This window comes from Anabrus simplex, chromosome 5 (assembly GCF_040414725.1).
Source record: "Anabrus simplex isolate iqAnaSimp1 chromosome 5, ASM4041472v1, whole genome shotgun sequence".
NCBI lineage: Eukaryota > Metazoa > Arthropoda > Insecta > Orthoptera > Tettigoniidae > Anabrus > Anabrus simplex.
In genome coordinates, this window is record NC_090269.1 from 190,948,655 (window position 1) to 190,976,526 (window position 27,872).

General features: G+C 41.0%; 1 protein-coding gene across 1 annotated transcript in view; it reads left to right on the top strand.

Moving 5' to 3' along the window:
- The window catches only part of qsm (Zona pelucida superfamily protein qsm), a 267,114-nt gene that overhangs the window by 167,782 nt on the left and 71,460 nt on the right, over nt 1-27,872 (top strand). The window contains exon 2 of the mRNA XM_067148424.2: nt 26,591-26,692. Within this exon, the coding sequence (XP_067004525.2) occupies nt 26,591-26,692 (102 nt within the window). The remainder of the gene's footprint in view (nt 1-26,590; nt 26,693-27,872) is intronic.

A 27,872-nucleotide genomic window follows, 5' to 3' on the forward strand; every position in this document is an offset into this window, starting at 1 on the left:
CGCTCCAGATGAAAGTATTCAAAAGTATTATTATTATTATTATTATTATTATTATTATTATTATTATTATTATTATTATTATTATTATTATTATTATTATTCCGAGGTATCTGTGGAACAGCAGAGGTGAAAGAAGGTGCGGGGGTGAACGGGTCTCAAACTACGAAATTAAAGTTAATTTAAAATTTAACAAGGTTATATTTTTTCAAAATTCAGAAATAACAAGAATGGCAGGTACAGAGTAGCAAGGCAACAAAAGTACAATTACAGTATTTACAGGATTTGGGCTTCGAGCCCCGAACTCACAATTCTTGAGCAATTAGCCCACTTTTACCCCAACACAAGTTTCAACAGAGGGGCAGAAAACCCCATTCATACCCAAGAGCACTTGCTCTAAATTACACAGAAAAGCCTCCTCGAGGCATACATACTCAATTTTCAAGAAAGAGCCACTCGCTCTCAACTTTAAGCCTATCAAAGGCCACACCAAACTCCACCTTCAAGTTGTCCTCTAAGGACATAGACACGGGGCTAAAATATCCAACCTACTGAGGTCTATTAAGTGAGAAAAAGGTTAATTACATGACCTCCAAAATAACAATTTGAGAGGAGGCGATCTGCACTCCTAATACCTTTTGTTTAAAACCTAATCTGGCTCTAGGCCGCTAATGCAAGGGCTAATCCCATACTAAAGAGGTGACTTTAGAAGGAAACAATTTACATTACGTTAAGGAAGAATCGGTTATGAAAAATAAGTTCACCTCAAAACAATATGAGTGGGAGCTCGAGAGGGTTAAGCACTCTCTATCCCAATATGTAGCTTTAAAAGAGAATCGATACTAAGAGTCTTTACATTTTAGGGAAAGTTACATGGTGGAAACGCTTCGGACCCGCCCCGAGAGTTAAACTGCTGAGCTAGCAAGAAAATAAGTTATTAAACGGCCATTACCTTGTTGTAGAACTGCTGCCCGAAGAAAGAGGCGCTTCCCGCCCCCTGCTACGTACTTTACACTTTGAAAGTTGGTACTGAAGTGGCGCAGAGACCCGAAAATCAGCAGTTTATATACTCTCGTGGAAAGTTCGAGGCGTTTCGGAAATGAGAACACCCGCCCACAAAAACTTTATTGGCTAGGGTTAAGCAAGATATTCAAGTTGGAGAAGATACATCTGATTGGTCAGAAATTAATTAAAGAAATTCGGGATTGGCTAAATTCAAAACAAGGGGAAGGAAAGGGTTATACAGCCAACTTAAACAATAACAGAAAGAAATTTAACAAGGAACAAACTTTTGAAATAAGAATTTCTCCAAAAAAAACCAGTTCTTTCACTTCGCACTAGGGTCCACCATTGTATTTCTTCAGTAGTGTCCTCTAGAAGAGAAAGTTCACACTTCTTACTACAGGTAAAACAAAAATACATCGAAAACGACCCAGTTCAGAAAATCCAAAATTTCCAAGTAGTGACATCTTCTGAGAAACTTGAAAATTAACACAGTAGATAAAGGTCAGACTTCCTCCAGCAGAGGAGTTTCAACTGGCGCAAAGTTTGAATTAGCGGCGTGGAGGTGTACCGCCCGGTACAATTATTATTATTATTATTATTATTATTATTATTATTATTATTATTATTATTATTATTAAAAGCATCAACGACCGGGTGAGTTGGCCGTGCGGTCAGGAGAGCGCAGCTGTGAGCTTGCATCCGGGAGATAGTGGGTTCTAACCCCACCGTCAGCAGCCCTGAAGATGGTTTTCCGTGGTTTCCTATTTTCACACCAGACAGGTGCTGGGGCCATGGCCGTTTCCTTCCCACTCCTAGGCCTTTCCTATCCCATCGTCGCCATCTGTGTCGGTGCGACGTAAAACAAATTCTAAAAAAAGCATCAATGAAGCCTTAAAATAAATATAGGAAATGTTCATGGTAAACAGAGAGCAGAAAATCATCCGCTCTCTTATTGAATTGGATGGAAAAGCCATTGAAAGTGTCACAAGTAGCTGTGATGTTGGTTATCACAAGCATGGGATCAGAATGTAGTAAAAACCAGAATCGGCATCGCAAGAAGTGCGTTTCTGAAATTAAATCATATTATGTGTAACTGTATGTAGGGTATTCACCCCGAAGGCTGGTTTGATCCTCTGCAGCTCCGCCAACAGCTGTCATAAATAGCCTAGGCGTCACTGAAGAGGCGTACTAGGGAAATGAGGAGTGAGGTAGTTTCCCGTTGCTTTCCTCACCGAGCCAGCCGTTGCTATTACATATCAGTCTGCCAAGCCCACTGAAATGCATGCACCAACCGACCCTATGAGCGATATTTTCACACCATTCATAACAGGGACTGGCTGCATATGTGTAACTATGACCTCTAATTCGGTGGTGTGTCGTGGAGTGTTACGTGTTACCGGTGGTGCTCTGTGTTGTCGAAGGATGGACACCAAAGTGAACCGAGTGCAGGTCTTTGAAATGTGGATGTTTCGCAGAGTGTTACAGATCTCCTGGGTAGACTGCCTCACTAACGAGGAGGTATGTCAAGTCTTAGCCCCCCACAAAACGGTGGAAAGTAGCGTGTTTCTTTCACATTTGCCCAAACGATTCATACAACCTGATATAACTGATCGCAGAAAGCAAGCAGAAGAGGAACGTGGACGGAGCTTATTATCCTGGGCGCGGCTCGTCGGACAGTGATTCGACAGGACTGCATGATGGTCGCCAGCTGTTTGTGAGGAGATCGAGAAATAAGAATAAGAATAGGATCGCTTAGCTCTGTATGAATTACATTGGTAGAACTCTGTCTGTATTTCCAGTCCGTGAAAACAGCACGTCAATTGCACATCTCCCGTTAATACTTTTAGGTCATTCATCCGGTGGAATATATCGTAAAAACATGAAATATGTGTTGCCTCATGGTTCATAAAGACCCAGGATACAGGAGGACTGATGAGGCTGCGGAATACACTTCTCGTGCTTGAAATAAGAAACACTCCTGTTTCCCTCCCCTTGATCCTCGTCTTCCCATAGTCGCAATGGGTTTCCTGTGGAAGCAAGAACTAGTTTTATAAGGCCATTTACCCGACTCGATGAACAAGCGACAATAAATCCGATCGTGTATGTCCACGAAGATTGTTCTGCTCGGCTCTTCAACAAAAGCTAGCTGAAACATACTCTCTTCTTATTTTCACCCCACTAACTACCATCGTCTGTGAAAAGTAACAAAAATCATTGAAGACGCCCTGCTATGTGCTGTTTCTTGATCACTAGGATGACTTGTTCATTAGCAGTAGTCTTGGCATATCGGAATTAACAGTGAAGCTTCCATAGACACGGTCAGACTTCAGATGGTTGAGCTCTCTCCTGAGATCTGAGGTTCAAACCCCAGGGATAACAGCATCTATCCTAAATTGTTTTGAGCTACTCGCTTTAAAAATCTGAGAATAATTATTTTCTATTTAAAGTTCCGAAGACGTCCTAACAATATATTTATTTATTTATTTATTTATTTATTTATTTATTTATTTATTTATTTATTTATTTAAGTGAAATTATGTGGGATCGTTGGTGGTAGTGATTAAGGTGCTTTCTCCTCATCCTCTACGTCGCGGGTTCGATCCCGATCAATGCCCGATGATAACGAAGTGTATCAACCATAGTGCGTCATATCGTTCATGTAGGTATAGCGTATATAGAGGAACACTGGTGAACACTGCAAGAACTCATTGTCTCTGTATCTTAATCAGTCTAGACAGAGTCCTCGACATCGCTAACTGTACTGCTGTAGCGCGCCACATTACTAACAAGAAAACATCAAAATGGACACCAACTCGCCCAGGTGACTTCAGCACAAAAAAATTGCATATCAGTAGCCAAAGTCTTTAATTGTTATTTTTACCGAGTGAGTTGGCTTCGTAGTTCGAGTCGCTTAGGTGTGAGTTTACATTCGACAGATGATGAGTTCGAACTTGACTGTCGACAGCGCTGAAGATGGGTTTCCATGGTTTCCCATTTTCACTCCAGGAAAATGCTGGGGCTGTGCCTTAACTAAAGCCACGGCTGCTTTCTTCCCAGTCCTGACCCTTTCCTACCCCATCGTTGCCATAAGCCCTATCCGAGTCGGTGCGACGTAAAACCAGAAAGCTGTTGTTCGTATGAATCGGCCTGGGTACTAATTTGATTAATTTGATTCGGTCATGGATGGCAAACGGACTCCAAAGAAATAGGGGATGGTTGTCAAGTTGTAATTCCTTGGAACAATAACAACCACCACCACGAAACCGAGGTGACGATGGTTGCTCAGTTCTTAATTCTTTACAGATAAGAGGTGTACATGAGCCTCCGTGGCTCAGGCGGCAGCGCGTCGGTCTGACATCACTGGGTTCCTTGTCCGACTCGTTGGCTGAACGGTCAGCGTACTGGCCTTCGGTTCAGAGGGTCCCGGGTTCGATTCCCGGCCGGGTCGGGGATTTTAAACTTAATTGGTTAATTCCAATGGCACGGGGGCTGGGTGTATGTGTTGTCTTCGTCATCATTTCATCCTCATCACGACGCGCAGGTCGCCTACGGGTGTCAAATAGAAAGACCTGCACCTGGCGAGCCGAACCCGTCCTGGGATATCCGGCACTAAAAGCCATACGACATTTCATTTCACTGGGTTCCATGGTTCAAATCCCCGTCACTCCATGTGAGATTTGTGCTGGACAACGTGGAGAGTGGACAGGTTTTTCTCTGGGTACTCCAGTTTTCCCTTTCATCTTTCATTCTTGCAACACTATCCAATATCATTTCATTTCATCTTTCAGTAATTAATCATAGCCCCAGGAGTGCGAGAGACTTCGGCAGCCGACAATTCCTATCCTCGCCGCTAGCGGGGGCTTCATTCATTCCATTTCTGACCCGGTTAAATGACTGGAAACAGGCTGAGGATTTTCAATTTCAAGAGGTGTATATCTGGAAGAGGTCACGGGGCAAGTCGAAAATAGAGAATTGTAGAGGTGCTTAGTTCATTCACAGAGGGTTGCAGACGAAATACCGGTCTGCACTGAAGTATGTATTATGATAATAATAATAATAATAATAATAATAATAATAATAATAATAATAATAATAATAATAATAATAATAATAATATCTCCGGCCAATTAAACTGCGCGCCTTCTATAAGGCCATCTATGAACTGATGTAATACTAGATATTTTGATTTTCAACTGTTAGGTGTGTCTACCATCAGTCTAAGTGCCCCCTCTGGCGGGATCAGTGATAATTAAATGTATTTTTGCTATTGGCTAACGTTAGTTTTTGAAGATTGTTTTGTTTATGTATCAAAGTTGTCAACACTTCTGCTGGTTCCTACTTCAATAGTATTCAACCTCTCAGAAATTAGTAAATATTTTCTCTATCCAATTAAATTTGAGGGTGTGTACAGGAATTCAGCCTATCAGTAAAGAGTTCTGGAGTCTTCCCCTCAAAAATACTATAAAAGCTGGATGCTTTAGGGCCTATAGTCTTCTTCATTGCTCCAGTTAATTGAGTGCGGCGTGTTCTAACGGAGGCGGGAGCCACGGGTGGAGTTCGGAAGGCCCAGCAACTCAAGGTAATGAAAAAATTTTCATAAATATGTGATAGCTAGTGCAGATAGCTTGAGGGGAAGGTTTAAACCTCCTTTATTTTATGTAAATTTCTAAGTGTGGTGGTTTAAATGTAGAATTTTCGGCCAGTTTGACGACTCTGTTCTATTCCCTACTGAGAAATATGTAATGTAAGGGAACAAAGAGTGATTACCCTCTGTTGATTCCCATTCAACTTGGTATGGGGTGACTAAAGTTTCTAAACCTCTAAAATTCTTAACACTTTTTTGGTATTTAATGCTTCTCATTTAGTCAGCCCGTGGTAGAATAGGCTTAGCCTCTGTATCATTGGGCCATAAGCCCACTTAGTGTTTTAAGTATTTCTAGAAGGAGTGCAGGTGTTCCGCCTCCTTGCATTTTGTTTATGGCTGGTTACAACCAACTTTTTCTTTTGTCATTAAGGTCATTTAGTATGGGCAGAAATGCCCCTGAAAGTCTATTGTGGTGTGTAGAATTGAGTCTGGTGTGAATTGCCTTGAGGAGCAGATAGGTTGGAAGTGCGCAATTAGAAACTGATGCCTCTGAGAGGCTGGACGATGATATAGTTGGAGCGCAGACTCTCCTGTTGTGTGAAGGACAGGAGCAAATCGTGCTCTTGTAAATCTTTCACCTGTCTAGAGCAAGTTTCTTTCCCGATATTCGGACTTCTAAGCCCACTATGTTGTTGAAGCTCACGAGCTCATTATAAGATTGTTATTGTTTATCCAGATCGTCTATTTATCAAATTTTAAATTCAAAAGAAGGAAAGAAATAAAATTTCAAAATGTATTGTGTTAAATTATGCTCTAGTTAATTCCTTGTCCACCCATTTACTCTTCACGCTTCTTACACCTCTGTGATCCATGATATTTCCTCAACTATTATTATTATTATTATTATTATTATTATTATTATTATTATTATTATTATTATTATTATTATTATTATTATTATTATTATTATTATTATTATTATTATTATTGCAACAAGGATAGGAGATTGGAAGAAGCGGCAGAGCCAAAGACCATGGACAAATAATGACCACAGGTGAAAATTTAAATTTTGAGCGTATTTCCTAACTTTCTTTTCTCTTCTGCTACCGTACTCTTTCTTCCTCAAATAAATAACAAATGATGGACAACAGGGGTGAATAATAATAACAAGAGATCACGTCGATTTTAAGTTAACTAGAGAGAATACACCTCCAATTGTACAGAGTTTTATGAAGACGTATGATTCTGCACAAAATAGACTCTTTCATTAGAAGACCTTTGTCTTTACAAGTAGACTCCTTCAAATCATTGTTCCATAGAGACCGAACTCTCAACATTTAAGACCTAAAAGTATGACATTGGCCGGTCAGACAGCAGACCAGCCATGGCCTCTTATGGGCCGAGACCCACTCTGAATCTACTAACCCCCTGTTTTACAAAATTTTTCGGTCTCGTACTTTCACCTACCGCGAAGAAAGTTAGAGTACTTAGAACATTGCAACCGCCAACAATTCCGAAATTAAATGCTAATTGATTTTTTAGACTACTTCTACTGTACACTATGGGTCGAAAAAATCGCACAAAGACCGAAAGAATGCATAGTTTAAAAAAAAGACTCGAAGAAAATGCTAGTGATCCTAGTTCAGTGAGAGGATAAGCCCAACCTACGGTGCTACTAGAAGGGAAGAAAGCTAAAATTGATGCTTCAATGATATTTTCTAATCCACCTCCCAAATCTCTTTAACACTATTAATAGGAGACAAGAGCTTGATATAGCATAAAGTAACCAATCTCTTCAGGATAAGTTGATGTGAAGGTGTTATACCACGACGACTTGGCTATGAACATGGACATTATCATGGTTTTCGTTTTGGACAGTTGTTATTAGTAGGCTGTGTACCTGTCTTATCTTTTGTTATGTTGCTTAAATTTTATTATGAAAGTTTCTATTTGTTACTTAGTCTGTTGACTACCAGTGCAATGCGCTCATTGTAGCTGTATCTTGTGCTTGGTGAATAAATAAATATCACTGGCTTCCCCCAAAGGTGGTTGTGGTTCCAATCTCGCCCAATACATATGACAGTTCACGTTCTTGTGTTTCGAATTTCACGTAAAAGTGGAGGTGCCATGGTTGTGATCACTACAGAAACAGTCACGTAAAAGTACAAACTATTGTGCTTGCTTTTGGGCCATACTAATATATGAATACAGTCCAGCTCCTTGACTGAATGGTCTGCGTAATGACCTTCGGTCCCGGGCTCGATTCCAGGCCGGACCGCGGATGTTAACTGCATGTTAACTCTAGCTCAGGGATATGTGCTTGTGTTCGTCTTAATACACTAGTCATCAAGTACACAAACCGTACTAACAACCGTCACACAACAATGAAAACATCCCTCCACATACAGTTGGCGTTAGGAGGGACACCGGTCGTAAAACTAAGCCAAATTCACATCTCTTCCCATGAAATTGAGAAAAAAGTGCAGTTAGAACAACTGCTGTATGAAGATGATTAGGTACCATGCCGACATTCTCTTGGTAATGGATGGTAAACGACGGAAACTATTTCTCTAGCGTGGCCGAGTGACATTTAACCCACTCCTCTTCTCGAGTCCTAGTCGAGGCTGCTAGGCGCAACCAGTCTTGCATTTCTGATAGAACTGCTACTACCACTCAGGTGCCAACTACTGTGCTGGCCCATGGGCCACGGAGGCGAATAGTTGGATATTACCTCCTTACTTTTACTTCATTCAATCTTATATCGACATAGAAATTGATTGGCGATCAACATAGTCTCGAGGATATAGAAAAACTGCCATAGGTTCCTCGTCAACGATAATCTTCGTCCACGTTTCACTTCTATGTCAGTTGTAATCTGTCCGTATTTTTCATTTCGGAAAGTGTGCCCGAGAAATACTACTTTCCTGTGTTTTGTGAAGCGCATGATTTCCCGGCACGATGGAGTACCTCCTCGTAGGTAACGTATACAACCACATTTCAAAGGCCTGCACTCGGTTTATTGGAGGTAGCACATAGCAAGTTTCCAATCGGAGATCACTTTTGTACATAGAAAGTTTTAATTTCAGAAACACACTTCTAGTGTTGATTTCTATTGGCTTAGAAGTGAACATAATCCATTTTCCAATTTCGGGTAGCCTATCTCCATCCCCATTTTTTTGCTCCAAATCCAAATTCGCCATATTCATCATAGTCGTTCCTTCTCTCCTATTCATATCAGCTCTGACGAAAATTGTTTCTGACGCTGGACTATCTGTCAAAAGTTCATCCATCCTATCTCTGAATTCCTCTTTCTCTTCCTCTGTACAACCTATTTATTGTGCATTTACAAAGATGATCCAAATACTTCCTTCTGGTGTTAGTCTAATTTGAATTAATCTATCTCTTATCCTAGTCACTTCAAGTACTTTCGTATTACATTCCTCACTGAAAATAATCCCCATTACATTTCTTCTTTTATTTTCTCGACAGTAATATAACTTGTCTTCGCCTAGTTCTCTGGGACTGCTTCATGTCCTCATGTACTCTTCATGTACCTCGAAACCTTTCTGGGAGAATGCTGCTGCAATTCTAGATCTTATTCTGTTGTGCCTAACTTTCTTAAGCAAGTCTCCCCGTGGACATGAACCAAGAACTTGAGCTAGAGTTTCAGGTTCACTGCAGTGTCGGCTGCGTCCAGGGAGGGCCCGTACAGGAACCACGCTGCATTGCATTTTCAACACATCTTTCCACTTTGATCCAGAAAGTCCATTTACGGTGTCGATACATCGGTTAGCCGGTGTGTATTCTTGATAAAGGATGGCTCCTTTACCGCGAGTTCTTAATGCACACTATTTGCTATACTGTTTTCCTTATCATTTCCTTCTAATCATTACCTCCGCTATCTCCATTCCTCGATCTGTCATTGATCCCACATTACATGTACCAGTTCTAATTGTTCCGGGCTTTCGTGGACCGCAGAAAGGTGAAAGAAGGTGCAGGCTTGAATGGGTCTATCTACGATGTCAAAATTCATATAAGGTTATATTTCTTTTCAAAGCTCAAACTTATCAAAAGTTTTAACTTAATGAAATAACAAGGTTACAGGTAAAAATAGCAGTTTGATACAAGAGAAGAAAACCCAAGAGTTGGAAATTCCAAGTGTTGAGCTTCCAGCTCCAAATTTATAAGTTTACAACATCGCAAATGTTGCGTTTAGTTAGACAAGGAGAAAAATCTCCCAATTCCAGACCACTTTGCTCCAAAGGTTACAAATACGGCCTTCCAAAGGCCCCACTCAATTTTACATAAATCACAGAAAAGAGCTTACATGCTCTCCAAATTCAACGAAGGAGGCTGAACTCCCAATTTCTTACAGCCTACTCAAGGCAATATTACACAAAACTTTACAATCTCTGGCCTCTCTAGGCACAACCTACAATTTACAGTTTTGTACACAGAGGTATCTATTACCCAAACTACTGGGCCTTCGTGGAACAGAAGAACAGGTTAAATTACTGGCCCAAACTCAGTGTATGGAGGCGTACACTTGCGCTCCAAGAAACCCAAGTATAAAACCCTACTTGGGCTCGCGGCCTGATGATACAAAGGCTAATCCCAAGCTACTGAGGTGACTAGAAAGAAAGGTTAATTAATGCTTTACAGGAACAGAAACAGTTACAAAATCGTATAGGCACCTCAAGATAAATTGAAAGGGAGCTCGAGAGGATAACGCACTTTCTATCCCCGATTTACCACTAAAGTCCCCTAAGACTTGCATGAAGTTTTAGAAGCAGAAAGAAGAAAATGTACATGTTTAGAAAATTGACTGTTACATAGTTAAAGGTAAGTTTGCGGAGATAGCTACAGAGATATACAACTGGTGGCCATTACCTGGGCTGATGTTCTGCCTGCCGAAGAATGAGGCGCCCCGCCTCCTGTCTTAACACACACACTCAGTAATTCGACAATCAATAAGACAAGGTACCCGAGGGGAGGGTTCTAGAAGGCTCTGGACTAAATCCGGATACACCCTCACATGTTTATTGGTTTAACAAAAAGCTACAAGTAGCCTATTATATGCTGAAAAATAGATAAAAATTTTGATTGGCCAGACTCAAAATCTGGCGGGATGAGAAGGAAGTGTTGCAAACCTTAAAATATCAAAATAAATGAAAGTTACTTTAGTTGTGAAAACCTATAAACACAAAACTTCTTTAGATCACTAATTCTTCCACCTTGCACCAGAGTGCATGACCTCAGTTTTCTTGTAAGGGCATCTATGGAGAACAGTTCGAACTTCTTGATGTACACCAAAACAAAACAAATAAATAAATCCAATCAGTTTAGGAAACTCTGTTGTTTATGAGTGACAACTGCTGATTAATGTCTCAACTTCATGCACTAGATGTTTCAAGATTTGTATGAGGGATAGCGTTCCTTAAAGCGCTTCTTTTAAATGTGCGGGGTTGAGGTGTACTCCCGGGACACTAATTATACTAAAGTCCATTAGTAACTTCAACTACAGTCGTAGTTCCTGCGGGACCCCTCGACCATTTCTCACACATAGGGGAATCTAGGTAGACGTCGTTTCTAGGGAACCCTTTACGACCACATGCCCTTGTTGAAGCCAAACCTCTAAGGGAATTTCAAGGCTACTTCTAACCTGAGGGACAGGCGCCCTTGTAGCCACCTATAACCCGGGGTGCAGACTCTACCTGATGGGTTTCCGAGGCATTTCCTTCTCTGAGGGACCATCGGCCTCCCAAGAGGGCCCCTGCGCCCGAAGCCGTTGGCCCTTTTAAGGTGTTGGATTATTTCCCGCCGCCAAACATCCTGCGTTGAGCCGCTGGCTGTATGGTCTACGTCATAATCGTAGCTCTTACATAATAATATATTCCTTGTCAATATACACTTTGCCAATACATTTAAGCAGTTCTAGCCAAGATATATCTGTGCCGTTCTCGTACTCGAGAATGTGAAAGGCTGTAGCCGGGTAAGAAAATTGCCCTCGAGTCAAATCGGACAACTCGTATCCCAGTCGGTGACCCTTCATTAGAGAAATACTCTTTCTCTATGAAATGTTATGAATATCTGTTTTGCCTTAGCGTCACTATCCACTATCCTTCAACACAGAGCATTTCACTGACCACATATGGAGACTATGTAACTTAAGCTATGAGTAACAGCACTTAAAGACATCCGATATCAAATTACACGAGGGCTTGGTGGGAGGGAGGGTGAGTAGCTGCGGTCAGTAGACACGGACATGGGGCACGCGCCGTCGAGCAGGACCACCGGCCAATTGTAATGAGAGGGAATACGGAACTCATGGGTGAGAGAGCACGGCATGGCGCTCCGTAGGTGGCACTAGCTTAACTTTGAGTGATAAACGATCTTTCACTTCTAAACTGATTTGGAAATCAAAGATGTATGATAGAAATCTTGCTTAGTGTAAAACAGTTAATTTCTTCCCGATGTTTTATTTATTTATTTATTTATTTATTTATTTATTTATTTATTTATTTATTTATTTATTTGTTTATTTATTTATTTATTTATTTATTTATTTATTTATTTATTTATTTATTTATTTATTTATTTATTATTTATTTTTATTTATTTATTTGTTTATTTATTTATTTTTATTTATATATTTATTTTTATTATTTATTTTTTTTTCAAGCAGAACAGGACATATTATCTACCGCAAGTGCACCGTACCTGCACTGCGTATTGCTAATATGAATTTCAATTGCAATTAGATTACATTAATTCAATTCGAAAATGTAACCAATTACATTAGTTTGTATCTGTTACACACAGATACCTTTCTGTCTGACTGACTGACTGACTGACTGACTGACTGACTGACTGACTTGACTATTCATTCAAATTTGGTAGAACAACATTTCACAACATATTTCATTAACTCTTAATCAGTCTTACTGGGGGTTACCCTGACGCAAGTACGCATGGAATGTGTGTTAGGTTGTATCTAACTGTACTAAATTCCTCGCCACTCAAGACAGTTTTGTAGGCTATAAATTTATCACTAAAAATACTCATACAAAATACTCTAATTCATTACTGCTCATTTATTTATTCCAAAATTATTATCATGCATTCATTTTCTAATACACATCAAGACGAATAAACTATAGCCACGCAGCACTGCCCCCTCTCTCCGAAGAATAAGTATTTTACAGGTATGTTATGGTGTTAATTCATGTTTCGACAGACTGAAAAACTAGTTATATTACTGTCAACTAGACAGCCAACTCCTCAGAATGAAAATTAATCACTCAAAGAAAGGCTTCCAAATTTCGTGGGGGAAAAGTACTAACGATTTTAAGTAGAGATTTGATGGAAGTTATGATTCGTGCCTTCAATTATCAGTCAAACCCACTTCTTTTCTTTAATTCTGTATTAACTACAACTTTGAGAGGAGAATGCATACGCTCCTTTCTTGTGTCTCTATCGCATAGGTCTGGTCTTTAACTTCCTTTAATCAGAACCTTGTTTCCCAGAAAGCATGACATGCACAGATTGATGATGACTTTCTTCCGTAAATAGAGGCTGACAACTTGTAGTATTAGAAATGAAGAAAATACATGTATCTTGAACTAAAAGTCAAACAAACATCCGCCAGAATGTGCTCAGTCATGCGTTTGCTACCATGTAACTTGTTAATTGCTGCAGCTCCATGTTATTCCATCGTCCATCTGTTGCACTCTGTACGAACTAGCGCTACGCAGAGATTTCACTACTTCCGTCAGATATCAACTAAGATTCACATGACTCCGGCAATATAAGTAAAATGAATGAATGGGTTGACTGCATCTTATCATTGTCACTGAGTGAGTTGGCTACGCTGTCCAGTCAAGCTGTGAACATGCATTCGGGAGATAGTGGATTCGAACCCCACTGTCGGCCACATAGAAGATTTTTTTCGTAGTTTCCCGTTTTACACCAGGCAAATGCTGGCGCTGAACCTTAATTAAGGCTACGGCCGCTTTTTTCCTAATATTAACCCTGTCCTATCCCTTCGTGGCAAAAACGCCTCACAGAGTCTTTAAGACATTAAAAACAGTTCCAAATAGATATTGTCGACTTTCATTGCTCATCATTTCCTCTTATTTTATAATAATAATGTAAATCCACAGCCTGTTTCCAGTCTATTGAACCGGTCAGGAATGGAATTAATGAAGCCTCATCAAGCGGCGAGGATAGGAATTGTGCCGGCTGCCGAAACCTGTCGCACTCCTCTGGGGCAATGTATAATGACTGATAGATGAAATTAAATGATACTGGAGAGTGTTGCTGGAAGGAAAGATGACTCTGATAATCGGAGTACCCGGAGTACCTGTCCCACCTCCGCTTTGCCCAGCACAAATCTCACAGGGAGTGACCGGGATTTAAACCACGGAACCCAGTGGTGAGAGGCCGACGCGCTGCCGCCTGAGCCACGGAGGCTTTCTATAATAATAATAATAATAATAATAATAATAATAATAATAATAATATGGTTTCCATCCAAGCAAAATTAAAACATTATTGTACGGTGGTCAGACCACCGTGTATATGATGAAAGTTGCGGACCCAGTAATTGAAAAAAGAGAAAGGAGATTCCTTAGGAAAATTTTAGATCCAAAGAAGTTACTAGATTCACAACCCATGTTCCGATTGAGATCTAATCGAGAACTTTATGAACAAGTTGAAAAGATAACAGCTAGCATAAGGAAAAGACTATCATTTTATGGGCACATTAAGAGAATGAATCCAAAAAGATTGACACACAGGATAGTTAGTCTACAAGAAAAGTGGAAGGCACAACCTTCATGACTTAAGATGGTTCACAAGGACTTGGAGGAAGTGGGGATCCAGGAGGGAGATATACAGGGAAGAACAACCTTTAGGAAGAAAACTGCGGGAATGAGAAATGCACGGGAGGAAATTCGTCATGTTTGAAACATCTTGGTTAAAGAGCAACAAAGGAGAAGTCGCAGACTGCAGAACATCTGGAAGGAGTACAAAGAAAAGGGAAGGTTTGAGAGATAGAAGATCTGGTGGATTATTAAAACGTGGTCCATAGATTACCTTAACGAATGAAATCGTGGCATGAACAGTCCCGCAAAATTCCTTCGCTCGCTCTTGAGTTGATTTTCATCCTTTTTCTTTCACAATTTATTTAGATTCCTCACGGTTAGCAAATCTGACTTATTTTCGTAATACAACTTAATAACTCATATCTCAATAGATTTTGTAAACTCTGATCGGAGAGAGAGATTTGAATTCCAGTGTAAGCGCAGGCTATACTGAGTGTGATTATAACATACTATTTTCTGCTTACTAAAATGTCATCTCCGTATATGCCATGAAGATACTTGGAGGAATGAAATGTTTCATAATCTTCTTACTGCGTGGGATACAGTAGTTAGCTGCATATCTAGCGGCCATTGTCCTCAGGATTTAACAGGGTATCCATATCTGACGTTGGCTGAGTGAACCTCTAAGCTATGTGCCTTCTCAGAATTATAAGTCTAGTTTCCTACCTTCTCGACTTGACAGTCCCTTTTATCCATAATCATCTGCTATAAAAATTGAGAAAGAGAAAAAGGAAGTGCTGAAGCCAGTTTATGCGTACAGCTTCATCCATCAAATTTACTCCTAACTTGGCCTTTTTTCTCCTCAATCAGAGTACCTTTTTGACATTGATCCCACCTCTTGATCATTCTCGCTACTTTAATGTGTGTTACTTTTAACTTATGAATTAGAAATCCTGAGTCCACCCACCTATCACTCCCTTAAAGCAAATTTGGTCTGAAAAAAGGTCGATGTAAAGATATTTTCGTCCTGGAGCTGACTTTCTTCTTAGAGAACACTGTTGATCGCTACTCTGAACTCACTTAGCATTGAAATGAAATGGCGTATGGCTTTTATGCCGGGAGTGTCCGAGGACAAGTTCGGCTCGCCAGATGCAGGTCTTTTGATTTGACGCCAGTAGGCGACCTGCGCGTCGTGATGAGGATGAAATGATGATGAAGACGACACATACACCCAGCCGCCGTGCCAGTGAAATCAACTAATTACGGTTAAAATTCCTTACCCTGCCGGGAATCGAGTCCGGAACCCCTGTGACCAAAGGCCAGCACGCCAACCATTTAGCCATAGAGCTGGACCACTTAGCTTTGATGCACCCTGATTCAGTCTCGCTTACTATACTCCTATCCTGGAAGAATACACATCCTAAATACTTGGAATTATCTACCTATGTTTTTATGCTATCATGTATTAGATACATTTTTCGATATGGCCGAACAATGGGCTGGAAGATTTACTTCCAATATTGTACGCTTGTCATAGTACCCTCAACGACGAAGAGCGGCGCCCGACGTCTATTCATAATGCCAAACCAAAACATGATACTCTCCTCCCTGCTAGATCCATGTTATAGTATGACTCGTCAGGTGTTAATTTGTTCTCTTCACGCCGCTGACGATTATCGTGCACCTGACAAATTCTGTACTTAGGAAGACCTGACTCCAAGATGCGAGGTTTCAGTTGGTGTTACCTCACCCATCTGGACCTGGCGCCACGGTGTTTAGGTTACGTGCAGATGCTCGCAAAGGAACTTTGGAGTGTAGGTGGGCCCTTTGAAGATGATTTCGGATTGTCTGAGTAGATACAACCCTCCCAGTTGCAATCAACAAGGCCAAGAATTGCAGGTACTAGTCATCAGCTTCTGTTGTTGACCACAGACAACGAGAACGATATTGAACAACATGCATCACACTATAGTGATGTTGTGTTCTAACATAGTCACTATGGTGTACATAAACCAGATGGGAGAGCCTTGCAGACGCAAAGTAACAATGTGCATGTATGAAATGCTGTAATGAGTCACCGGGACATGTTCCCATACTGAACAGCTCACAAACTGCGTTCTGTACATCTTGTGTCCAAGGGTTTCAGTTACAGGGCACTTTTGAGATTGCATGTCGTATTTCCACGTTCACCTAACAGTTGGCGTTGCATTACATTCTGATGTCTCTCTTTAATGAGACTATTGTCTCAGCAGACATCCTTCAGGAGTACCCCTGATACATGTAGTGCAAAGCATTTTATGAGGAAGCGAAGAAAGAAAATCCACTCCCTTGGACAGTGGCAGTATCTGCAAAAGAAATGGAACGGTTTATAGAGACAGGAAAGAGGAGGCCTGATAGAGGCACAAGCAAGATGAAAAAATGCGCATGCAACTGTGGTTCCGTGCACCACGGTGTGTAATCGCACCCACCGACGATTTTATCTCAAAGGTTCCTCCCCATTAAAATTGCCCGGAGGGGTGGGGGTGGGGGTGCTTTCATTATAAAATAATGAGGAAAATTGCTGGAATTAATGTTTACTGTGCATATTTTAATTAAAACATCAGCAGTAATAGTGGCCTGGTTTGAATCGCCTACTTTTATTGAACTGTGTAGTGAGTAACGGAAATAATATAGTTGCTTACAAGGAATAACTTTCCAATGTTTGCCCTTCCCGTTATAACGACAGAATTCAAACACGGATGTAACATCTACATTTTTCGGGGGAGAGGGTAATTCACTTACAGCGAAATTATATGCTCCCTCTGCCGTCGAGTACCGCCAGAAGTAAACAGCGCACCCTGCCGTAGACGCCGAGTTATTTTCATACATGCCCTGAAGCCGCTGATGGAAGTATTCGGAGCCTTGCTTGTCTCTAGCTCACATAACCATGAAGAAAAAAGAACTCCTGAAAGGTGTTCATTTAAAAGTGGTTCATTTGCCGTGAAAACCGTGTAAATTCTCATCTCACGCCCGACTAGCGACTATCCCGTTGTGGGATCCATAGCCTGCTACAGTGCGTGACCTTAACTGTCTGAAGTGCGACCTTGGACCACAGAGAGGATGTATGGGTAAAGCTGTGCTTAGTTGCATCGTCTCTTCATGATGATAATAATAATAATAATAATAATAATAATAATAATAATAATAATAATAATAATGGGTTTTAGAGACGCATCTGGGCATGTTCTTGTGGTGGAGTATAGCGTTGTGTGTGTTGAATGAGTTGCAGAGATACTGCGGGCAGCACAAACACCAGTCCACCGGTCAAGGGAATTAACTACTGTATTTACTGTAAGATTAGAATCTCCCATCCAACCGGGAATCGAATCCGGGAGCCCTTGAACCCAAGGCCATTACGTTGACCATTCAGGCAAGGAGATGGGCGATAAACAGATAAACAAAGTAAATGTAATTAGTACATACAAAGGAAGAAAATTACATAGATGTTAATATGAGTACTATGTCTTGTGAACGATTATTTTGAGCGTAAAATTGTGTTCGCACGAGAGAGAATTAACAGAACAAATCAATCAAGATTACGTCATAATCTGACCCCGACGGTATGAGATTTAAAAGGCTGTAGAAAATGAAATGGCGTATGGCTTTTAGTGCCAGGAGTGTCCGAGTACATGTTCGGCTCACCACGTGCAGGTCTTTTGATTTGACTCCCATACGCGACCTGCGCGTCGTGATGAGGATGAAATGATGAATGGGGCACATACACCCAGCCCTTCTGCCAGCGAAATTAACCAATGATGGTTAAAATTCTCTACGCTGCCGGGAATCGAACCCGGGACCCCTGTGGCCAAAGGCCAGCACGCTAACCATAGAGCCGGACAAAAGGCAGTCATTCATGCTTACACCCTTCCTGAGCTTTCAGTTTTCATACGTCGTTATCTTCATTCTCCGAAGGGTTTGGACCTATATATTAGAGTTAAGAGGGGATGTTTGTTGCTAACGTCGCAGTAACATATCGAAGGTTTTCGGGTACACAAGGGTGGAAAAGGGCTAGGATTGGAGAGGTAGCGGCCATAGCCTTGATTAAGGCACAGCCCCCTATTTGTCTGGTGTGAAAAGGAGAAACCACGGAAAACCATCTTCAGGTCTGCCGACGGTGGGATTCGAACCCACTATCTTCCGAATGCAAGCTCACAGCTACGCGATTTTAACCACGCGGCCAACTTGCTCGGTTAAGAGGGGACGATTGCCTTTCCGACTTCCCTTTAAAACAATGATAATCACCTCAACGGTCAGTTGACTGACCATGTGATAAAACTATGTATCTGCTGCGTAAACCAACCATCGATCAACAACCAGTGGTTTTTTGCAAGTTGCTTTACGTCGCACCGATACAGATAGGTCTTATAGCGATGGTGGGACAGGAAAGGGCTAGGAATGGCCTTAATTAAGGTACAGCCTCAGCATTTGCCTGGTGTGAAAACGGGAAACCATGGAAAACCATCTTCAGGGCTGCCGACCGTGAGGTTCGAACTCGCTATCTTCCGAATACTGGATATTGGCCGCACTTAAGCGACTGCAGCTATCGAGCTCAAAACCAGTATTTAATAATAATTATTATAACTACCGGTACGCATTATAAGAGGGACGTATGATTTCTTTTTCTCAAAAGTTGTTCGCCGGAAACGTACGTTATGTTTAGAGCATAAGTCGCTATATTTAAAATCCTTTAAAAATTACGTCGATCTCTGCCGGAACCAAATCCACTGTAGCGTCTAACGCATCGTGCAATTGAGGTCGGCAATGTGAGCGATATTCTATAGAAATCTTGTAGCAGATTCGAAACCTGTACTGCTTCAAGAAATTCCCTCCACACGAACGCAAAACAATTCTTAACTACACTTGGCCTAAATTCGGTCACACACCACAATCAGAGGTTAAAGGGCGACAGAAAAAAAGCCGATGGTGACCAAATAAGGCATACTAACGCAAGAGGTAATTTTCCATTGCTTTCCTCACTGGACCATAAAATGCTATTGCAGGATGATGACCCCATGAGTAACAAACACCTTTCATAACTATAGTAGGGCCTACTCCGAATACTGTCACCTGGGACTGAAACTTGGGTGGAAGATACATTTTGCTCTGGCCTGTGCCAAGAAACAGAAGCAATGCAGAACTAGCCGTAGGCAGATATAAAATATATGACACCCCACTGAACTAAGGGTTAATCATAAGTTACGGGACTAATACATGAACATGCGGAGAAAGGCACAAGTAAAAAAATGAAATGGCGTATGGCTTTTAGTGCCGGGAGTGTCCGAAGACATGTTCGGCTCGCCAGGTGCAGGTCTTTCGAGTTGACTCCCGTAGGCGACCTGCGCGTCGTGATGAGGATGAAATGATGATGAAGACAACACATACACCCAGCCCCCGTGCCATTGGAATTAACCAATTAAGGTTAAAATCCCCGACCCGGCCGGGAATCGAACCCGGGACCCTCTGAACCGGAGGCCAGTATGCTGACCGTTCAGCCAACGAGTCGGACAAGGCACAAGTAAGAAGATAAGACGAGCTGGCCATGAAACGTTCGTGATAATACGAATACTAACTGTGATGTACAGCACCTCACTGTCAGAAAACAAGACATCGGCCGACTTGGGCTCCATGTTGCGAGCTCGGAGGCTATGGACTGTTGACACCCTGCAGAGGCGGATGTAACACAACACGCGCGCACAACTTCCTCCCACGGACTGCCCACTTTTCAGCCTTTGTCTCCATATTCCTGCTACACCCACCACACAGGTAGCTTTGTTGACTCGACTTGGGTGACAAGCAGTAATCATCCCACCTCATAGACAGTATTTCCTGCCACACAAAGCGATCAGCCATTGCTGGACAATATTCTTGTTCGCTTTGCCTGTAATTTTCCCGTATCCATTTTGGAGGTACGATCAGGATCTGTTACCCAAGGAAGTCAAATGTGCCACTTGGTTCACATTGGTCATAAATATCTTGTTTTACTCCAGACTGAAGTAGGCCTACATCTAACATGTAAATTATACGTATATTCCTCGGCAGACGATGCCTTTCTTTTTTTGTGCTTACATTTATAATTTCGCCAGGTGTCACGGATTAAGAATGTCCTTTTTTAAAGGAGCCTAAGCAAATTTTTGTCCATTTTTCTTTTTATTCTAATATTTTACTATTTACGTAGGGTTATCGATAGCTTCTAAAGGGTCGTTTGTCTTGCTTCTAGTTCAGTAAGTAATGAATGTCGAAACATTCGTTTGTTTCTGACGACGCATCTCACTGATATTTATACACATTTACAATTAAAATAAGACCAACAGAATATTATGTCAACAAATTTACTGACTAATATCACCATTATTATTATTATTATTATTATTATTATTATTATTATTAATGTGGTTGTTATTAGGTAAATTTATCATCATCATCATCATCTGTTTACCCTCCAGGTTCGGCTTTTCCCTCGGACTCAGCGAGGGATCCCACCTCTACCGCCTCAAGGGCAGTGTCCTGGAGCTTCAGACTCTTGGTCGGGGGATACAACTGGGGAGAATGACCAGTACCTCGCCCAGGCGGCCTCACCTGCCATGTTGAACAGGGGCCTTGTGGAGGGATGGGAAGATTGGAAGGGATAGACAAGGAAGAGGGAAGGAAGCGGCCGTGGCCTTAAGTTAGGTACCATCCCGGCATTCGCCTGGAGGAGAAGTGGGAAACCACGGAAAACCACTTCGAGGATGGCTGAGGCGGGAATCGAACCCACCTCTACTCAGTTGACCTCCCGAGGCTGAGTGGACCCCGTTCCAGCCCTCGTACCACTTTTCAAATTTTCGTGGCAGAGCCGGGAATCGAACCCGGACCTCCGGGGGTGGCAGCTAATCACGCTAACCACTACACCACAGAGGCGGACTAGGTAAATTTATATGAAACAAAATTTAATTTAATGCATTTCAGTTTTTCTTTCTTATACTCCCTGAAATTCATTTAATGTGGCATATGGCCTTTAAAAATTAATTAATCCATTCTTTATTATTTCGTTCAGGGTGCTTCCTCTACCTGATGTTATATTTTGACTCGAATTAATACACAAAAAAACCTTCTGAGTCATCAAGTGATCATTTGAAAATACGAATTCTATAAGTACAAATACGGCCCAACAAAAAGAGCACATTATCGTCGATGTTCTTTGGCTAATTAATACACGGAGGTTCATCTACACTTGTCTAAAAGTGTACTCTTCTGTGCTTTCAGAAATTGTTTGGATTATAACATTTGCTACATATTTCACTAAACGCTGCTTGTCATTCTCCTGCCATAATAAAATTATGCAAACTTATTAGAGAAACTAGCAAATGTACCCGTGCTTCGCTACGGCATTCTAAATTGTAAACGGATTTCGTGGTAAATTACTGTAAAGGCAGTGAGTAAGATTATACTAAATTGCATGCCTCTTAGCACTATCCTAGATACAAAGTAGGGAGGACAGAATATGTTGTTTCCGATGTAAGGTAGGCATTGGGAGAATTTTGAGGATAATGGCAGGCCACTTTCCTACTGCCAATCACAATCGACGTGGGGAGTTTCTACTATAACAGCAGGCTCACTTAGCAACTGCTATTCACAATAGAGATGGAGAATTTTCATTATAAGACAGGCCATTTCTCCTAATGCAAGTCACAATCGAGTTCAAAAGATTTGATTAGGCCTATAATCGAGAAATACAGCACTATCTAACGTATCAACAATCTTATCAACATTAGAATGGTGATTGTGCTATCTGTTTTGTATTACGACTTACCGTTTTGCCACCAATTACGCCGAAACGAAGGTCTGCACCGTCATTAATATGCATCCATAATTCGATATTTTCAGGGGCAAAAAGTTATACATTTGAACAATTTGGAACTTCTCCTCAAAGAAAAGAGTGCCCAGGTATCGGGATCAGCACTCGCTACATGTGGAGAAATTAAGGAAGAAAGTGATACAGTTAAGGAAGTTGAGATTAATAGAAAATAGGATTATAACTGAGGACAGCCGGATAGGACAAATATTTTAATACTAAGTGGATGCATTGGAAAATCAGATGTTCCTAATAAACTGTGATGGTATGAGTTACGGATATAAGAAAGCGGTAACACAGGATAAATTTAGGCGCAGGGATTCTTAGGTAAGGAGATAACAAGATGACTTATGCGTTATTACTTAAGCTATTTGAGGACGGTTATAACCTCCAACGACACTCCGCCAATATCCCGCAGAATGGCCGATTGACGTCTCTCTTGCTTTCTACCCAAGGAACAACCACGAGTTTACAGGAATGATGACGAAAATGACAATACCTTACTTCCCTGCTGGCAAGCAGTCAGAGACGTTGCCATGGTAACCCGTAGGTTCGATGTCGGTCTGTCGGTCATTCAATGCTAGCATGAAACCCGCAGAAAATAGTAAGTTTCTCCGTTATTTGAAGAGTAAGCTAAATTATGAACATAACAAAAGTTGCTTATAATGAAGAGACGTTTCACATCCAGCCCACGGATTTTACAGAAAATCAATAGTATAAGAGAAAGTGGTTCTGGTTTTCCTATAAATCCCCCTCTGTTCAAATATTTTTAAATCATATGCATATCAAAATCTTTCCTGGGATGAGAATACTCTAAATATGAATTTTGGTCGAGATGATGGTGGAACAAATAACAGACACGAAAAATGAAAACCACAGATTCGGTCTTGAGTTGAATAAAACGGATACATATCTGAGAAATTGGCAAAACAAACGAAATTAGAGACAGCGCACCCCCTACGACTTTATTTATATAGATTGTGATGATTAGTCAGGTTCTTTAAAATCACCGCTCAAAGAGGGTAGTGTTTTTCTGTTGACCAAATTTATTTAACTACTAGTAAGTAAACCTGTCTTCGACAGTCAAAATTATCCTGTAAAATGTAATTGGAAAATTGAAATGAACATGTTAATGTTCGTATCTTCCTAAAATATTACATTTTCCATGTTACATACATGTCAACTGTACAGAATCATAACAGGTATTATGAAATTTCTTTTACATAGATGCATATATCTATTTCTCAAACAGAGACGTCCGACCGTACTTGCGGATGACCACAAGCCAAAACAAATAATTATTTCCATCAATGTTAGACTTTAAAAACTCCTGGAATTATTCCTGAAGTTGAAGCCATCATAATTTCTGGATAAACAATACTGTGTCTAGCTTTACCTCAGTCAGATTTATTCCATTGCAAACCAGTATTAGTATTTAGATTGCGAAGAAGAATATTACGACGCTATCCAACTTTTAAGTCTTGTTTTAAATTTTACAATTGGTTTTATGTCGCACCGACACGGATAGGTCTTATAGCGACATTCCCTTCCATGTCATTTCCCACATAGCTGATTATCGTATCAAATGACTCTGAATCAGCGTCAGCGCTACCCTTTCCCAGTCTGTACACTCCAAAGACATCAATAAATGAGCCTTACATCTAAAATTTCATGTTTGTCATCTTTCGCTTTTTCGTAGCTTACAAATTATTCTTTCACCAGAATGAATACTCCCCCTCTCACCATTCCCATTCTATCTCTACGATACACACTCCAGTTCCGTGAGAAAAATTCTGCATCAATTGTGTCATTTCTCAGCAATGATTCAACTCCTATTACAATATCTAGTAAGTATATATCTATTAAATTAATTCTATTCCTTTCTGTACAATACTTCTACAGTTCAACACTAACATTTTTATGTGATCCCTACTTGACTTCCAGATCCCTGTACCCTTATCACCTTTAATTTATCGTAAAGCACTTTTGTGCTATTGCCTGGTGTTCACGCCTTTGTAAATATGGTGGCTGGCTTATGTCTGTTTTAATCTTCATGGCATCGTAAGTAAGGCTATACTTTGATTTCTAATATTTTTCCCAATCTCCTGTCTCGTCCATATAGTGCTTACAGCTGGGGCATATTTCTGATCGAAGCAGTTTAGAGGAAGTTAGCTTGGTTTACTTATCATTTGGTTTCATGTTTCTTTCGATCTAGATGCGTGTTATTTTTATATTTACTTTTTTTCTTCTTGCCTTATGCATTATGATGTTCTTTGTCTAGCCCAAAATTCTCCCCTTGTAGTACGTGACGTATAGTTACTATATGTGAATGGTGGCGTGTCGGGACGCGAATGTGGAGCCTTACTTTTAATATTTCGCTTCTACACCTGGGATTTTAAAGGTGTGCGGTTTATGGCTCTGAACACATGAGTCTCACTGTCGTGTGCCTTGATTTGGTTCCATACTTTTCGAGGCTATTGCCAGGAGATTATTTAATGATGGGCTGTATATGATGATGGAATTTGCGATGCTGCGTTTTGTTATGACAATGTCTTTAGGTAAAGCATTGGCTAAGAGTTATGAGTCTTAGGCCAGCCACAATACTGTATCCCTTAGTTCTGTGAGAACAGTTCGACTCCTTTTATGGATCTCTTTAAGGCATCCTTTATTTGTGTTTGGTGGCTCCTGGCCGCGATTGGACTAATGTGCATGGTGAAACATATGACTTTTCGCGCTCGGGAGAGGATTTTCTGCTTTAATTCAACTCCCTTCATTTTCCTCATATTACTATATTTTGTGCTTTTCCCCTGGCTTCGTAATCATAATTCTAGATATGTCTTTATGCTACGCGCTATGGAGCTTTTCGTTCATTTAACCTCCTTATTTTTCCTTTACCCTCCATGTTATGTTTTAACCTAGCAGACCACATTATTTCGCCGCCTTTGGCTCCACTTACTCCACTCTGTTTCCTCCAACTTTAAGCCCCGTTTCTAAGTACTCGTAGATTTCGCTGGTATCTCCGTCTTACTAATGTTAATGTTCAACCCAGTAGCTTACGTCATGTCTGGAGTTAAGTCAGTCACTTTCCTTCCGTTTACTTCCTATAGGTTATTCATAAGTAACAAATCTCATAGGCTATGATAGTAGAACATATCGACGGTAGTTTTTACCTGTCGTAGGAGGCAACTAAATGAGCTCCCAATGGGTCTTAAATTTAGAGCGTTAATTAGTGAGCACTACCTCCTATCTCAGTCTGATATTGTTTCAACTTACTAGTGCCAGGTTCCACATTTTCATCTTTTATATGTGACCTTTGTTCGTCATTTCCATTTTCCTACTGGTTAAACGTCGTACTAGCTCAGATAGGAATTTCGGTGTCTGTGGGACAAGAAATAGCTTGGACTGGAAGGGAAGCAGTCGTTCGCGTTGCCTTGATTAACGGACAGCCCCCAGCATTTACCTGATGTGAAAATAGTAAACTTCGGGAAACCATCTTCAGAGCTGCCACAACCATCTCCCAAATTCCAGCTTAAAGCTACGCTTCCCGTACCGCGCAGCCAAATCGCTCAGTGTCTTGATCAACTATTACTCTCTTCCACGGTATTAGGTCTGCAAGGCCTGAGGAGTCTTTCACTTTCACGCCCTTTGTGTACGGTTCCGTGGTTAACAGGGATATCGCACTTGCCGTTATTCAAAAGAGTCCTACGTTCAATTCCCAGCAGACAGAGGGATATAACCATTGCCTAATTAGTTTAGATTTCATCCTAGGTAGAGCCCCATCTTCACAGATTTGCAGGTCGCCCATAGATGTCAACTTATCAGAAATGCACCACGCCTCTCCAGAAACCATACACAACTAAAGTAAAACACCCTGCGTGTCTCTTTCCTTTCTTTTTTTCCGATTCCCTCATTCTTTGAAGATTCGGACTTCTTCCTCTAATTAGGATGGCTGACCAGTTGTTCTTCCACTTAAAACTATAATCACCACCACTTTCCTGTCGTATGTGCTGGTGCTATTAAAAATCTCACCCGTAGCCACTGGGGTTTGAGCTCGCGACACTTGGATTGTGAGCGAAGTGGCTAGACAAGTTCACTAGAGCCCTCACTCTCCCCCCCGCCCCCCAGTCACTATTTAATATTATACAATAACGCTTAAAAACGAATTTTACTTCATTGCACTGTGTTTTCAATAGTTCCTTGCGTTATTGAATAGAATTCGGAAAAGGCCCCTTTACTCACTGTTCAAAAAGACCTCCTTTAAATGATGATAGTTTTAATCAGGGTTTTCTTTTCTTCCTTGTGTTTCAGTTCAGTCCAAGGTGCGATGTTCAGAGGACGAGATGTTGGTGGAACTCGTAAGACCTGACCACGAAGCTGCCATATACCTGCAACAAATGAAACATTATCCAGGTGAGTCATAATCGTCTTTTATTCTAGTGACAAAGGAAAGCTACGAGTTATTAAATGGATGTTAAGAGTCTTTTTTTTTTTTTTTTTTTTTTGGCACTTTGTGTTTATATTTTAAAACATACATTCTGTATTAAGCATGATATTTTGCATTTTTAGTTTACTTTGTATGATGTAATCATTTTGGCAAGCGCAGCGGGCTAGTAAATGTTCATCCAGTATTATTTCTTCGGAGTATTAATGCACAATACTATGCTTTTTTATTTTATTGTTTACAATCTGTTTTTGTCGCACCGACACAGGGATAGGAAAGGGCTAGGAGTGTGAAGGAAGCGACCGTGGTGTTAATCAAGACACAGCCCCAGAATTTGCCTGGTGTAAACGTGGGAAACCACGGAAAACCATCTTCAGGGATGCCGACAGCGGGGTTCGAACTCAGTATCTCCCGAATGCAAGCTGATAGCTATGTGGCCCAAACCTCACTGCCACTTGCTCGGTACAATTCTATGCAATCCTGCAGTTGATTCTAGAACTAGTAGCGTATGACTGCACCACTAACAATTAATACTCACAATTATCTTAAATTACAAACTAATAACCAGGGCACGAATGTAGTCTATTGATCCCTCCGTCATACCTTGGAACTCTGTTAGATAGATGTTCAGAAGACATTCTTGAACTACTTGGTGAGCAATCTGCTTTTTCAGAGCCATAGTCACAACTTCGAGAAGTTACTTTTCTTCTTGTTGTGCAGGAAGTCGGCACACCTGCTAGTTTGGATCTTATTCGGTTAAAAACCGATCAGATCTTGCGTGGCAATTCAAAGCCAGGTTGCTTGGACGATATGCACGGCATCTTAAGTTGCTCCGTCGTAGCATTAATCTGCCATGTTTGTCTCCAGTAGTCGTTAGTATTAACACTCTTGCAGTTACCAGGGGTGGGTGACGAGAGTGGACCCTTCCTTTATTGATGGTTGGGATGTTTGCGTGAACAGGGAGATGAGGATTTTTCTGTAGTTTTTTCGTACTCCTGTACAAGGGCGCTTTCTCGCCGCATAGAAAGTGGTATGGAGCTAAGGTATGGGTAGCCAGAAAGTGGGTGTAGGTCTAATTGTTCCAGTTATCAGAATCCGCTAGTGCTATTAGGCGATTATTTCAGGATAAATTCCCAGCTGTTCAAGTTC